The sequence below is a fragment of the Paramormyrops kingsleyae genome, chromosome 9 (genome assembly GCF_048594095.1).
Source record: "Paramormyrops kingsleyae isolate MSU_618 chromosome 9, PKINGS_0.4, whole genome shotgun sequence".
Classification (NCBI taxonomy): Eukaryota; Metazoa; Chordata; class Actinopteri; order Osteoglossiformes; family Mormyridae; genus Paramormyrops; species Paramormyrops kingsleyae.
The window spans coordinates 3393466-3408601 of record NC_132805.1 but is presented as its reverse complement, the minus strand read 5'-3'; the positions used below and the strand labels follow the sequence as shown (position 1 = coordinate 3408601).

Genomic DNA, 15136 nt, shown 5'->3' with positions numbered 1-15136 from the left:
GGTCCAGAAACACACAACCTTTTTGAGTTAATACTGACCTCACTTTTCATTTTAGATAGCCATTAGCTCACCTCAGGGGGACGTACCCAAAATAATGTAAGGCAGGGGAAAACCATGGGTAATTTCGACCACAAAAACAAGGAACTCTTACAGACAGTAGCATCTATAGTAGACTGTACCTCAGCTATTTTCACTTTTCTGAAATTTTGAGAAATGAAAAATGTGGTAAAAATTCAGGGCTTTTTCAACATTAACTTCAAAAAATTTTAAAAAGCACCTTCAACAAATACAGTGCTGACTATATGACTACAACTTCGAAGAAGAATTATGGTACAATCATTTTTCCAGGCATCTTCTAACCAAGCATCCTGTTCAGGGTCACCTGGAGCTCATCGCAGGCAGCACAGGACTGGCATACATGTGCAACAAGCATGTCTTTGAGCTATGGGAGAAAAGGGGAAACTCCAGTAGAGACCCCCAATCCTGGATGTGTTACCATGCCACCCCCACCTGCACATTTATGTGTTCAAAAAAATGACAGTCCAATGCCTGCTGCACTGCAGTAGTTTTAACTTATTGAATTCTACTCTCAGACGTGTGTAGTTAAGATTTCATTAGCCTTATTAATGTTTTTTCAGAACTGCGCGAAAGCACTGCTTTTGACCAATCATGTCATGCAACACGCGGAATTTTGAACCGCATTTAAGGTGGACTCAACTGATATGATTTCATTTACTAACCAACGCCGAAGTAGCAGATTTAATGAAATGCTGCGCTAAGATGGCTCGAGATACCAGTTTACAGTGCAAGAACACACCCAACGGTGCAACAAACCGTGACAATAACATACTATACGCATACATTATGCTACTGATGATAAGCACTAGTTAACGTTTATTAAAGTAATAAATACATTAACTCGTGATCTAGTATAAACGGTGAGAAGACTGGTGGATGGGTGAATATATTAATATATATTAAATAATAATATAAATAGTATATATGAGAATAATGTGGACCCTACGATCGACTATGAAACATGAGTAATATACCAAGACGCCATCAGTTCCGGGCGCCATTAAATAGGAGCGCAGCAGGAACAGTTATTCCGCAAGTCCCAGAAATCCCACGTGTGGGACGTCAAACGCGTCACGGACTATATAAACAGATCGCCCTCCTTCGCAGCCTCATTCCAGGATTTGTGTAGAGGTGAGTATGGTGCTGGAGTTCATCCTCAGTACTGCAGAAAAAAAAAATCATTGCGCATTTGAAAATAATAAGCCTTCCCATCAAAGAAACATACCCACATGACATTCTGCCGGTTTGTATGTATTATCAGTGCATTAGTCGCTAATTTGTACTTATTTTTCCCCACTCGATTGCAGGTCTCATCCCTTCCTGTGAAGATTGATCGTCGAGGATTTTGAAGAGAAATGCCAAAAACGACCTGATTTTTTTTGCTCTATCAATTAACGGACGATTGATGTTTTTTTTTTTTGTCTCCACCTTTTGTTCCCGAGGGAAAAAGCTTTGCCTCTATCAAAAGCCCGCCCATAAATGGCCAAAACGCCAATTTGAAGTCCTATATATTTGAGCTAGCTGATTAACTAATCATGAGATTATTTAATTAGGCTGTTGTATCAACTGATTTGTTGCTTTTAAGCACAAACCATTTTACCAGAGGCGCTGAAAGGAGATACTGATAGTAAGTGTCGATTTTTCAAAGACATTTAAATTATGCACCGGCCACAGTTTGTTTAAAATGGAATTGCTATGAAACATAGCAAGCTAGCTAACCTGCAATATTGACTTGATAAGTGTAGCTAGCTATAGCCAGTCGCTGTGCATTTTGCAGTCTCGATTAATAAGGGCTATTGTGGCCATCGGTTAAAGTTATTTATGAGCTCACACGATAAAGACGTCGGGGGCTAGTCGCTTGGAGTATAAAAACCTCGGCGTCTTTGTGTGTGAGACGAGTTACCAAACAGTAAATAGCCATTAACTAGCATCTGGCTATATATGTGTGTGTCTGAGTGTGTGAATATATAAAAATATAAGCAATCTCCCCATAAAGATTGCCTCACATTAAGGTAGGACTTGGCATAATATATATTTTTTCGTCAAATCTCTGAATCTTTCCCCCGCCAGATCCATGGACAGTACAATATAAATATAAAATGCTGCTTTTACCGACGAGCCTATGGATTCCTCTATAGCGAATAGAGAAGTGGGGGTAGAATGCCAGCTATTATTAATCTGCACGCAATCCCGCTGGCTAGCCGGCGTTAGCTGTGTCGTCGCCAGCCGAAATCGAATAAACTTAAAACTTAGCCGTACGGCAGAAAATGCAATCTGGTGATAAAGATTGCAAACTCGTAGCGCCGCGGATAAAATGTGGGATTTTCATTACGGGACGGTAGTTTTATTTGTTCGGAAGCGTGAGACAGAGACAAGATGGCGGCCGAGCTGTTGTTTTATCTCGGGCGGGAGAGAAGGAGGCGGCCGCGCGGAGACAAAGATGACGGGCGGATAGCGGCACCATTTGTGCGCGGCACTGAAGAGAACACTGAAAATGGCCCGATTTGCAAAAAAAGAAGATTAAGATTTACGCCCTTGTGATTATATAACGCTGGATATTAGCAAACAGCGTAGTGAATATTTATGAATGTTTACCAAGGCGCCTTGATGACAATGGCGAAGACTTTCCTTCTCACTCTCAGGAAACCAAATGAGGCCACTGCGCCTCGGTTATACTCAGCAGATTTACGCTGAATTTTTTTTGGCCTCCAGACTTAACCCCCTCGTTTTAAACTACTTTACCGAGTCCCGTTTTTCCAGAGGAATTGCGATTGTGCGTATTAATGTGAAGCTTTAGTTTAGAACTTGACAAAAAATAATGTGTATTGCACACAAAGTTGTGCAGTGTGCTTTATTAGTGAAGTAAAACTTAACAAAGCTTTAGAAAGAATTCATAAGTTAGTTTATACATCAGACTACCAGACATCCATGACTAAAGGTCATGACAAATAACCCATGAAGGTTGAATGTATACATTCAGCTTTATAGGCATTCAAGCGGCTGGGTAAAATCTGCAGACTGTGTCTAAATGGAAGTTATCTATTGATAGATCTGTACAGTATTTTTCATTGTCTCACACTATTGTAAAATGTCTTTCAGTTTGAACATGATTAATAATTTAATTTTGTACTGTATTGTGGTTAAATGTCATTCTGGGAGAATGGGAACCACCTTAAGAGTCAGAATGGTTAATGCTCCCTTTTTGACATTCTATTGTTTTCTTTTGGATGACATGTTATGCAAGTTTCATTACTTTACTGGTAAAGATATAATGAAAAATAAAGTATGTAGAATATATACTGATATAAGTGTAATGTGATAAACATTGGGAGTGACAGTTTGTATACACGATTCTTTAGTAAATCTTTTGTATTAGTTAAAATTTTATGAATAATTTGAAAGAATAAGTGATGAATAGATGCACAGTCAAAGATGAATTACAGATTCTTGACAAGAATGTTGTTATATATCTGTGGTTAATTATCTTTTTTTATGATGCTGGCCAATGAATTCCTCAGTATTGAAATCAAATGTGCCCTGTCTTCAAAGATCAGTGTTAGTGGTATACAAAGAAGCAAATATTGAGTTTCACTTATAGTAGTGAGTACACCAATAATTAAATCACTACAATTAACCCAATTCTGTTAAATCAGTTAAATTCACTGTAAGTATCCACAATATATATGCAATGTGCAATTGCCATGTAATTTAGATGAAAATTTGAATAGTTTAAAAAATTGTTCCACTTAATTTTAATGTAATGGAAGAGGCTTCAACAAAATCCTAGAATTAATTATACATTTCACTGAATGGAACAAGATGACAAAAAGTGCTTTCTTTTCTGAAATATAGTCTGTACCTGCAGAGGGCAGTATCGAGTTTAAAAACATTGCAACGCCTTTGTACAATAAAATTTATGAAACAATTTGCAATATCGAGACAAAATACAAGTTTGTTTATTTAAGATACTTCCGTCAACTTATTGGTTTGTGATTTTCTTGAAGTAGTTACTGGGGTGTTTTAAATTGTTTTTGTTATACAGGTATGTATAACAATGGTCAGCAGGATGTTATGAGAGATACATTTTATCCTTTTTGGAATGCAGTTTACTTTATTTCCATTGCTAATTGCTTGCTGACAAGTTCTTTGCTTGTAAAATTGGGATCTATAACTTAGCTAGGGAAAATTAAATTTGTATTTGAAGTTATATATACATATGTAACTTGCCTTCTTTTTTGCAGTTCTTTGCAAGTAAGATTTTCACATGTTCGATACCATAACTCTATTTAAAATAACATTTATATGTATAATATGTATGGAAGTTGGTTGATCCCAATTCATCCAGTTGTAGGAATTCATCTACTTTCCAAACACAAGAGCTAATTATTGGAATTAGCCAGTTTTATTTTCCGCAGCCAAGTAGAGTAACATATTTTTCCTTGCATCTAACCCAGTTGGTGAATAAACTGATGCAAGTGAAGTCTGAATGGAAATGATATTAATAGTGACATCTCCAAACAAAGATAATAGATGTAAAATAGATGTTGTTATTCTGGAACACTAATTCAGAAGCATCTCTGAAACTGAAAGTGTTCTGAAAAATAAAGAAAAATGTGTGACCGTGTCATAAAGTACATAAAATGTATTCTGGCGCTTGCTTTTAAGTGGGATTCCACTATCTAACTGTGAAGTTCTTTTGATATATATAATACGGTTCTGCTCAGTCATGGAACACATGAAGGTCGATAGAAGGAACCTAAAGATCAAAAGAGAAATTACCATGTGCCCTGTGGTAACTGCCAGCTAGGAATCCATGATAAACATTTATGGCTGTGCCCATTATTTTTGATAATCTTCTGAAATTCTGTGTAATTTCATGGTATGAATACTAACCCGTATAAGTCAAACACTGACTATTCTGAGATTTTGTATAATTGTCCAGAGCTGATGCCCTGTTCTATAGCCTGCTTTTGCATCACAGTATCAATGCTGAGAGAATCGGGGAGTTTGGTCCTTTTTGTAACTGTTGTGTAATTTTTCCCCCTTTTTGTAACTCTTGTGTAATTTTCCCCCTGTCTCTTTGTTTCTCAGGAATGGCCCCTGTGGATCCCAGGGAAGTATTAAAGGAGGTGGAGAATTTCTTGGGGAAAGATGGGGAGTTACGCAGCCTGGAAGGAGTCACCAAGATATTTGGGTAGGGCAGGCCTCTGAACCCCCCCTCACCCCCCGCCACCCCGTAGCTGTTTGACTTTCCTATGGGTAACCATGACAGATGTGCTGCAATGACTTCTGGGTAGTGTAGTACACATCAAAGCCAATGAGAGTGATAGAAAGACCCGAAGAAATTATAGAATTATTTTTCAGGTGTGATTCTGCCTTTGTCTACATAATACATGCATCTGTAAGTGTATTGAAATTATTCATTTACAGCTTGATGAAAGCATCCCAGAAGATGGTCAGCCGATGTATGTACCTCAATATCTTACTGCAGACTAAATCTCACGATATCCTTAACAGGTGAGTTCACATTTTCCTCTTTGAAAGTGTCTTTATTGCCTAAGCAAACGTGTTGTACATGTTATAGTGAAAAGAAATGATGACATGATTTGAATCGATGAATGAAGACTTTATTTGTCATTTATATAACTATGAGTACAAGTACATAGGAATTTAGTTTTCGGAAATCCCATTATTGTTCTCCTATGAGGTATATACAGTACCAAACAAAAGTTTGGACACACCTGCTTTTATTGCATTTGCCTTGAAGCAATGAAGTAATGCATAGCGAATAATGCAACAACCAAGGGAAGTGTTCAGCATCTCAAAATTGTCTCATTTTAGACTCTCCACAATAGTCCTCTTTTGGTTTGATGACGGCATTGCAGATTCTTAGCATTCTTTCCCCCAGCTTTCCTGGAAATGCTTCTCCTCCAGTCCTGAAGGAGTTTCCACAAGCTTCACTTCACTTCACTACCTTCCTCTTGCTTTTCAGTCTGATCCAGCTCTATAGGATTTATCATCTAAAGATCTATCATCTGTCACAGCCCTCCACCTCCTTCCTTGTTCATAAGATAATACCTACTGCATAGCCCCAAGGCGTGCTTAGGGTCGTTACATTCTTGAAAAACAAATGATTTGCAGTAGATGTGTCCAGACATTTGACTGGTACCCTATGAGAAGGAAGCTTGAAGTCTGATCACAGGGTTAGTCATTTATCCAGCCCCCTTCAGCATCTTTTGGGGTTAATGACCTTGTTCAAGGTCGTACATCATATTTAGCTACATTTTCAAAAACAGGTTAGATCAGCTACAGATGTGTATGAATTGTTCTGTTGCTTTTCATAAAGTCCTATCTTTACAAAGTAGAACATCTGAGTAGCCTAATGCAAATTACACATAGCTCTCCAGGCATAGTGAGATTTCATTAGATCCAATCAACCCGCCATTCATATTCACCATCCATTCTCATAGCCATAGGATTGTTTGTTGTATTCATTATATTTATTGTTCCAGTTTGCACACTTTATTAATCCAGTGCTGTTTCCACTTTCTGTATACACTATTGTCTCATCTTTGTTATGTTTACTTAATCGCTGCTACTATGAGACTTTGCACACACGTTTTTCATTCATTTGTGTGTACTAGGTGTCAAACAATATACAACAATATACAAAGTGATTTGATTAGATGTGTTGCGTGAGCTTAGCGGCGCTTGCATTCCCCCTCGTACCCGTTAAACGCTTGCATTTCCTTCATGTCATCCCAGGTTTATCCGAGTGGGGGGGTACAAGCTTCTGAATGGGTGGCTGACCTACTCGAAATCAACTACCAACACCCCCTTGCTGCAGCTGGTCCTGCTCATGTTACAGAAGCTGCCCCTCACGGTCGACCATCTCAAGCAGGTACCGCTCTCCTCGTGACCTGAACGTGACCCCGTTTGCTTACAGAGCGAACCTGGTCCGTCGGTACAGCTCACATCGTTTTTATTTTCACACTAAGAGCAGCAGGCCGTGATTAAGGAAAGTAAAAATGCTCAGAAAACGGGCAGATTCGATGTCGATAAGCCGCCCCGTTCGCCCGCACCCCCGTGTTAAACTGTGCGGTTTCCGGCGTCTCTTTCAGAACAACACGGCTAAACTGGTCAAGCAGCTGAGTAAGAGCGGCGAAACGGAAGGTGAGTCATGCGCCTGTTTGAAGCCTCCTCGATTCAGCGAGGTGCGACACTGTGGGCAGAGTGCACTAATGGTGACTGACTCATCTGCTTCAGAGCTCAGGAAGCTGGCCACGGTCTTGGTGGACGGATGGATGGCAGTAATCCGCTCCCAGAGTGTGGGGGCTTCCAGTGGAACTTCCCCATCAGGTAAATACAGTATCTGGACCTCTCACCCTCCCCGTCACCCTACTATATTTTTTGGTCATGAGCTGCTTGTGGGTTGAGGTCTCGTTTTAATGTGGCGCTGTGCGGGTGATGGTGAGTAACAGAGTTGTACTGCTCTTAGATAAGAGGAGGAAGAAAGAGGAGGGGAAATCCCGAGGTGGGGAGGTGAAGGCTGATATAGGGAAGGTTCCAGAAGAGGAGAAGAAGAGGGAGAAGCCCAAAGCACACGCCCCCAGTCACGCCAGGTTCAGATCTACAGGTCTGTGCTGGGCTTCTGCCGAGTCCCTCACAAATAGACCTATCCAGGATCTCAAAACCAAGGAATAATAGTCATATTATCATAGTTCATGTTTTTAGATTTTACTGTGTCAGAAATAGAAGTGTTCTCTTCCATCGCTCAGCTTTCTGGGGATGCTGGCTATAATCTCTGTCTGTCACCATCAGGCTTGGAAGTTGACACCCCAGGCCCATTACCAGCCAAAAAACCCCCACCTGTGCTCCAGCTAGGAGACAAGTACAGCATTAAACCTGTTGTGCTCAAGAGGCCTAGGTAAGTAGCCTCTTATTCGTACAATCACCTGGAAAAATGTTATTGGCTGTAGACAAGAATAAAAATCTGCTCAAGAAAGATATGTGTATGAAATTCTTACTTCAGTACAGACGTCCAGTTATAGAGCTCTTCTCTAAGCGCTTGTATTTCACTGTAAGTCAGTTTTAGGTGCCACCTAGTGGCCAAGCAGCATCAGTGACTTTCAACATCTGTCATTCGCAGTACCTCACAGGCAGATGTCCCCCTAGCGGAGAAGAAGTACAAGCCGCTCAACACTATGCCCAACTCCACTAAAGAGATAAAAGTCAAGATCATCCCAGCACAACGTGAGAATCATGTGTTACTGATACTTACTGATCTTTTGGTAATGCTTAACTGTGTTTTCATAATGCATTTATTATGCATTCATAGAACATACATAAGCAGCATGTAATTATACCTTAACATGTTGCAAAGCATTGCATTCATATTCTCAATGAACAAGACAGGACAGCTGTAATATACATTAATAGTGAACATTATAATTCTATTATCATGTAATATTTGGTATTACTTATGGTGTGTTAGGATGCTAAGCTATACTTACATGCGTTCTACAAATGCATTATAAAGGCATTATGAATGTGCAGTACTGATCTTTCTAATGTGCTTTTTATATCTTTGCATATGTCCACTGTTTGATTACTGTGATTCTTTACATGAGATGGCCGTTCTCTTCTGTCCACTGATAGTGTTTGACAAATGAAAAGAATTTTCATGAAGTCATCTATTTAAGTACAATAAACCATTCTCTGATGGCTGTATAAAGATAGGTCTGTATTTACGGTGATAAGGGTGTCTAATTATGTTATTTTGGGTTTATTTTGTAAGAAGTTTCTGAGAAAATGCATTTGTTTCACCATCCTAAAATAACAGATTGTTGGAGATGCATGTTTCTCATTGGCCAGCGACGATATATTACTGTGTGTTTTGCTCTAGATAAATGTAGATGAGATTAGTTGAGTTTGACCAGATTTACACTTTATTGTGTAACCCATTAAGTGTGTACTATAATCATTGTCTTCAGCTATGGAGTGTACAGGCTTCCTGGATGCTCTCAACTCTGCCCCAGTTCCTGGCTTTAAGATCAAAAAGAAGAAGAAGGTTCTCTCTCCAACATCCAACAAGGTGCCTCCCCCAACCCGTGAATCAGCCCCCTCATAGTATAATGTAAATGTATCAGGATCAAATCTTGATATCTACTACATCTTTCTATTTACTAATATCTCTGGGTTCTGTTTGTGTAACAGTCCTGTCCACTGGAGAGCAAGATCCTGTGCCCATCATCCCAGAACAAGCAGTCGTCGCCTGACCGGCCCGCCTCCCAGACGCCCCCCCATGACCCCCCAGACCTGGAGCAGCCAGGAACGCCGGTGCCCTGTGACGACACTGAGGTCATGGACTCCGGTAAGCTTGCCAGCGTCGCTCCTCTGCGGGACGTCCACGCAGCGGGGCTTTGCGCCCACATCGCATTTTAATACTGCGAGGGGCCGTCTGTCACTGCAGTGTGCATCTGTAGGTGTATCATCAGAACAGGTACTCTCCTGTCCGGCACGTTTAATAGAAAAGATTGGTAGTTCTGTAGGGACTGGCGGTCTAAGTAAATTGGTGTTTTATTGAGGGGTAATTTATGTAGCTAATAAAAAATGTATAGGTCGTTTATCCGCAGGGAGTTTGAGTAAATGCTTAGTAAGAGCTGTACATGTCCGGAGAGAGACACTGCATCTTTGTTCACGCAAGGGAGACTGTCTGTCTCGCAAAAAGAAATGATGTAGCTGCAAGCACGCTTTCTGGAATATTGTTCTGCGCACTAAAGCTTCTGAACCCTCACAGAGGAGAAGCCTAATGCTCTGTCTGAGCCCCGAGGAGAGGAGGAGGTCCTGACCAAGAAAGGGAAGAAGAGGAAGAGCGTCCGCTGGGCAGAGGAGCCCCAGCTGAAGGAGTACTTCTACTTTGACCTTGATGAGACTGAGAGAGGTGAGTGGAAGAAAAGGCGGCCTTTGTTTGTTTGTTCTGGCCTTTAAATGAGATTTTTTTAAAAACAGCACCGCGCAGAAATCTGAGGCAGTCAAAGAAAATGTTTAAGGTTTTTTGTCTGGGTGGTAAGTGTGTATTTGCTTAGAAAGAAACACAATTTAACAATAGAACATTTGCAATTTACCAGTTAATAAAAAATGAAGGATTTATGTTCTCCATAAAGTTACTGGTATCTTGTTGGATATCTAAATGAACACCGCGTTGGTTCCCAAACCTTCTCCTGTCTTCTCTGCACTTCAGCCATTCCATCTATTTGTAAAATTTCACTCACTTCATTTATTTCATTAATTTAAAAAGTCAACGAGGTATCGATTAGCCATGGGAAGTGTGCTAGAGGGTTTGTGAAAAAATTCACGGGTCGTTTTGGATGGTTGCTGCAAATACAGAGATGATTTTAGGAAGGGTTTTGAAATGGCAAGCTGACACACTTTGACAGACATCATACTTTTACACCAACATGAAGATCATTCAAACATCGTTTTCTGTGATTGCCTGACTTTTGCACAACACTGTATGTATTTAGGTGAGTAATCTGCTTTTTGGGATGTGAATAGTTCCTCAGTTTGGGGAACACGCAGTTCACTTTTTGGTTCTCTTGAGTGCTGGGTAACTGGGGCTTTAGTGTGACCTGCTCTGGACACTGATTGGTCTGTGTTTACATAACACTTACCTGTTGCCCGCCCACTCGCTCCTGTGCCCGTCAGTGAACGTCAACAAGGTGAAGGACTTCGGAGAGGCGGCGCGGCGGGAGCTGATGATGGACAGACACGCGTTCGAAGCCTCCCGGCGCCTCTCGCATGACGCCATGGAAGAGATGGTAGCATGGATACCCCCCAGGCCCCTCACCTACGCCGGCTGCCTGGTCTCCCCCGGCACCAGCAGCAGCGAGAGGCACACCCAGAAGGACCGTGAGCTGGGCATTCTGCAGGAGATCTTCCTGAGTAAAGAGAGGTAACCCCGTCCGACCTGCACGGCCACTCGCACAACATCCACATCTCATGATGGTTAATACTAGGGACGCGTGATTTATCGGTATAGCCTGGTCTTCATTAAAAATCAAGACGTCAGCATGGGACCGATCGGTGTCAATCTTGCTTGATATTCCTACTGGATATTTACACTTCAGTCTATATTCAGAGATAGCAGCTCCAAAAAGGATGGAGATGATTGGGCAATCAGTCGTTTTCCAAAATTGAGGACGACAGGTTTTGTCAGCTAATTCACCACTTATATAGCTATAGCCCCCCAAATCGGTGCTGAAGCCTCACTGCCTGAATTATGTGATGTGTTTGCTACACACATTGTTCAGAGGTAATCATTTCCCACATCGGTTTCTCTTCTGATATTCAGCAAAAATATATCGGTCATCAATACCGGCCAAAATTTCAACAGCGATACGCTACTAATTATTATACCTCTGATCTGTCTCATTGGGTTTGTGTCCTCCTGTATGCATAGGAGGGCAGTGAGCAGACACAGCAGTTCTGTAATGTCCGTGACAATGTGTCAAGGCTGTATAATCGAGTATGTCGCTGTATTGTAAATGTTGTCCTGCCATTGTCCCCAGCGTCCCAGACACCCCACAGGAGCCAGATCCAGAGCCGTACGAGCCTGTGCCACCCCGCATCATACCCCTGGACGAGGTTGGTCCATGAGCCACGCTGGCTTGTAGTCTTCCTCTGTCTGAGTGCAGCTCTTCACCGGCATGCCTTCCCCAGGACTCCGGCTCGGCGGAGGAGCCCTTCCTGGAGGCCGCAGACGCGTCAGGGTCGGGCAACTACCATGCCGGGGCTGCCGAGGGCTCCAAGCTGCCGCCCGTCTTGGCCAACCTCATGGGCAACCTGGGCAGCGGGGCACTGGGCTCCCAACAGCAGGGGCCGTCGGCCGTCAACGTGCAGGAGCTGCTCACGTCCATCATGGTGAGGCGGGGGGGGCTCCTGTATATCGGAGAATGAGCACTACTGTCATTTATCACCTTAGTTTCTTAGCTCACATTTTCACTTGTTTTACTTGGACCAATATGTTCTGAGGACAGCAGGAAAAATGACTGGTTCAGAGAGACGACCTATCACACTGTAAAGGAGGTGGGTCTTAGCAACCAGAGGAGGTGGGACGAACCAATCAGAAGTCTTGATCCCACCTCCTCCAGTTGCTCGGACCCCCCTCTTCTACAGTCTGATTGGTTATCTCTATGAGTCAATCATTTTTCCGACCTGCCCTCAGAAAAATTTTGTGTAAGTAAAACTCCCACTAGCCGCATTTTCTTGTGATGTTCAACATATTAAACCCAAATGCACTGAAAGCTGACCGTGCCTCTCCCCACTTTCAGGGCGCGCCGAGCAACCAGTCGGCCGAGGACCTGATCAAACAGCCTGACTTCTCGGACAAGATAAAGCAGCTTCTCAGCTCCCTGCAGCAGAGCCAGCCCCAGGCCCCTGCCGCCGCACCCCCCCCAGGTACGCACCCCCAACCCCCATGCCCCATGCCCTGTCATTAAATGCCATATATTCAGGCTTTTATTGCTGTTTGATTGATGCTTCATAGAGATGCAGGAAGAACCATGTAATGCTGGTACAGTCTGGTACGTTAATGTGATGCAAACTGAATGTTTCTTTTCTCCCCCCCACCCCCCCCCCCACCTCTGTCTGTGCTGCACCTCCCTGTTGCCAGTGAGCACGGGCTTGCTTGGTCATGGCCCAGGCCCTGGCATGGGCATGGGCATGGGCATGGGCATGAATGCCAACATGAACATGAACAGGAACATGTCCGCGCCCATGAACGGCGGCTACCCCCCAAATAACCCGCCGGCCGGTGGCCGGTTCCCCCACCCACCGCCGCCGCCTCCGCACGGCCACGGGCCCCCCTTCCCCCCCGGCGGTGGGGGCCCCAGGGCGATGGGCCCGCCACCTCCTCAGGGGCGCGGCGGAGATGGTGGAGGCTACTGGGGGGAGGAGCCAATGAGGGGAGGCCCCCACCGAGGAGGCGGAGGGAACCACTTCCATCGCGGCAGGGGCCGGGGAGGCGATTCCGGGTTCCGCGGGCGAGGAGGACGAGGGGGCGGCCCCCAGCAGGACTCGGGGTTCCGAGGCCAAGGTGGACGAGGGGGCGGCCCCCAGCAGGACTCCGGCTTCCGGGGGCGAGGAGGACGGGGAGGAGGTATTATTCATTTTTAAGACGGTGCATGTTGGTCTGTTCAGCCTGCAGAGAAGTAAGATTGCTGCAGTTGTGATACTAATCCAATCCTTTCTTTCCTTTCTTTCCTTTCTTGCAGACATGTCCAAGCGGCCCGTCTGCCGCCACTTCATGATGAAAGGAAGCTGTCGATATGAGAGCAACTGTGCTTTCTACCACCCCGGTGTGAACGGGCCCCCGCTGCCCTGACGGCCCTCCCCGCACGGCCAGCGTGGCTGCAGGCATAACGACCAGGGCAAAGTTCCGGGCCCCCTGCTCCTGTTTTCCATTTTAATTTTTTTGGGAGAAGATGATGGACAAACACCACTCCAGACGTGCGTCAATCGACGCGTTTAAGCATTTCAAATCATCGGGGAAAAAACTCTTCATTTTACTGGTTTTCTCTTCAGATTTCTTGGAGTGTAGTGGCATGGTCTTTATTTTGTCATTTTTCCAATCCCTGCCTAAAGAAAAATGACCTAAAGCCTGAAATTTTGGTTGATTACAGCAAAAATATCTGGTTAAAGATTGCTATACTTGCTAACCACTATTGCAGAATGGATTGATGTCCATCTGTATCTTATTTTTTAAGTGTTACTGTCCCACAATTTTTGATCCTGATCGAGCACAACAGCCTCGATTGAGATGTTTGTATAATGGTGACCATTATTTCTGTAATATTCTGACTTATTTCATTACTAGGGGTTAAGAAAATGAGAGTTCCTGGTTGTGATACCAAATCTTCAGGGTTGTGAAGACCAGGAGGGCTGGCAAGGTGTGGGACCAGCAGAGCAGGCTTCAGTGTCAAGCTGCTTTGGATCTGAGGGACTCTTCCTCATGTTGAAAACAATGTATTTAAACCAGACACACTCTCATCTCATTCTCATCCTGACTGTGTATTTGAACAAGACAGGTGGATGGTCAGTTTGGGGAAAAAGTCAACTGCGGACTTGAAATGTGGATGTCGGTACTGCCGTCAGTGCTGAACTTTAATATGCAGTTCTGATGTGGCTTTAGGATTCCGGGATGTGGTCCGAGAGGTTTTCAGCTAGCTTGCCGACATAACGGCGATATGTAAGATCTTTTTTTTTTTTTGTTCGGTGATGTGAAAATGTGCCAAATGAATTGTGGGAAAGCGGACACAATACAAGAGGAAATTCTGCCCCTCGGTATGTGATCGTTGGCACATCCTTTAAGACACCACTGTCATTCCATCCATAATTCCTTTTATGGAACATCAGAATTTTCACCTTCTAGGTGTTAATCTGTCATCAGCACAGAACAGAAGAAACTGTACAGATTCAAATTAAGCTCGCCTTTTCTGTTAGAGATAAGCGATAATGTCCTTAAGGTATAGACCCAAAGTATAAGCTAAAAACACTGAACGCTAAGAAGCTAGCATTGCAATGGGCTGGAAAGACCAATAGTGTATTGAAACCACTGTTCTGCCTACTTAAAGTTTTTAAATGGTAAATATATGTGTCAGTTTTAACAGTTTTGTATATCAGATGATGCTTAGTATTTTTTTTTAAATAGGCCAGCTTTGATGCAAGCATGTAACACTTCAATATGGCTTTGTGGAATCAGGCAGTGCTTATCTAGTTATGCCCAGGTATCCATGCCTGTCTGGGAAACTAGTCAATCGTTTTCTGTGAAAACATCAGCATTCTTGTCTCATGTGGGACTGTATTTCATTTTTCCCAGATTCCTTTTTTTGTATGTATCTGCTAGTAGGATTTGGATGTCACACATGCCGTTTGATGTGTATCCAGTTGTGGGTTGTACAATGCAGCATCGACACCCATTTACATGCAACTCTCTGTTGGCCTGCAGGTTTTTTATGTCAATAAATGTTGATCGATTAAAGACTATTTTTAAATCTTG

General features: G+C 43.2%; 1 protein-coding gene across 2 annotated transcripts; it reads left to right on the top strand.

Moving 5' to 3' along the window:
* The first annotated feature begins 1365 nt into the window (after positions 1–1365).
* Positions 1366–15136, top strand: LOC111839038 (serine/threonine-protein phosphatase 1 regulatory subunit 10-like). 2 transcript variants are annotated; one of them, XM_023802609.2, is made up of 18 exons: positions 1366–1705; positions 5170–5272; positions 5509–5595; positions 6844–6979; positions 7200–7251; positions 7345–7437; positions 7577–7714; positions 7900–8005; positions 8228–8331; positions 9072–9172; positions 9295–9451; positions 9878–10021; positions 10786–11032; positions 11649–11724; positions 11800–12000; positions 12411–12537; positions 12752–13237; positions 13353–15136. In XM_023802609.2, the coding sequence occupies exons 2-18, from the start codon at positions 5172–5174 to the stop codon at positions 13460–13462; spliced, it is 2466 nt and encodes an 821-aa protein (XP_023658377.2). In that variant the 5' UTR covers positions 1366–1705; positions 5170–5171; the 3' UTR covers positions 13463–15136. The 2 variants fall into 2 exon arrangements, with proteins under 2 accessions (XP_023658377.2, XP_023658378.2); XM_023802610.2 differs by having other exon boundaries at positions 1366–2090.

What these genes read in the sequence shown, in the direction of transcription:
- LOC111839038 (XM_023802609.2), top strand. Translation starts at nt 5,172, where the DNA reads ATGGCCCCTGTGGATCCCAGGGAAGTATTAAAGGAGGTGGAGAATTTC. An exon ending in CGCCAGGTTCAGATCTACAG is followed by an intron (nt 7,715 to 7,899) that starts GTCTGTGCTGGG and finishes TGTCACCATCAG; the next exon opens with GCTTGGAAGTTGACACCCCA. An exon ending in CCTTGATGAGACTGAGAGAG is followed by an intron (nt 10,022 to 10,785) that starts GTGAGTGGAAGA and finishes TGTGCCCGTCAG; the next exon opens with TGAACGTCAACAAGGTGAAG.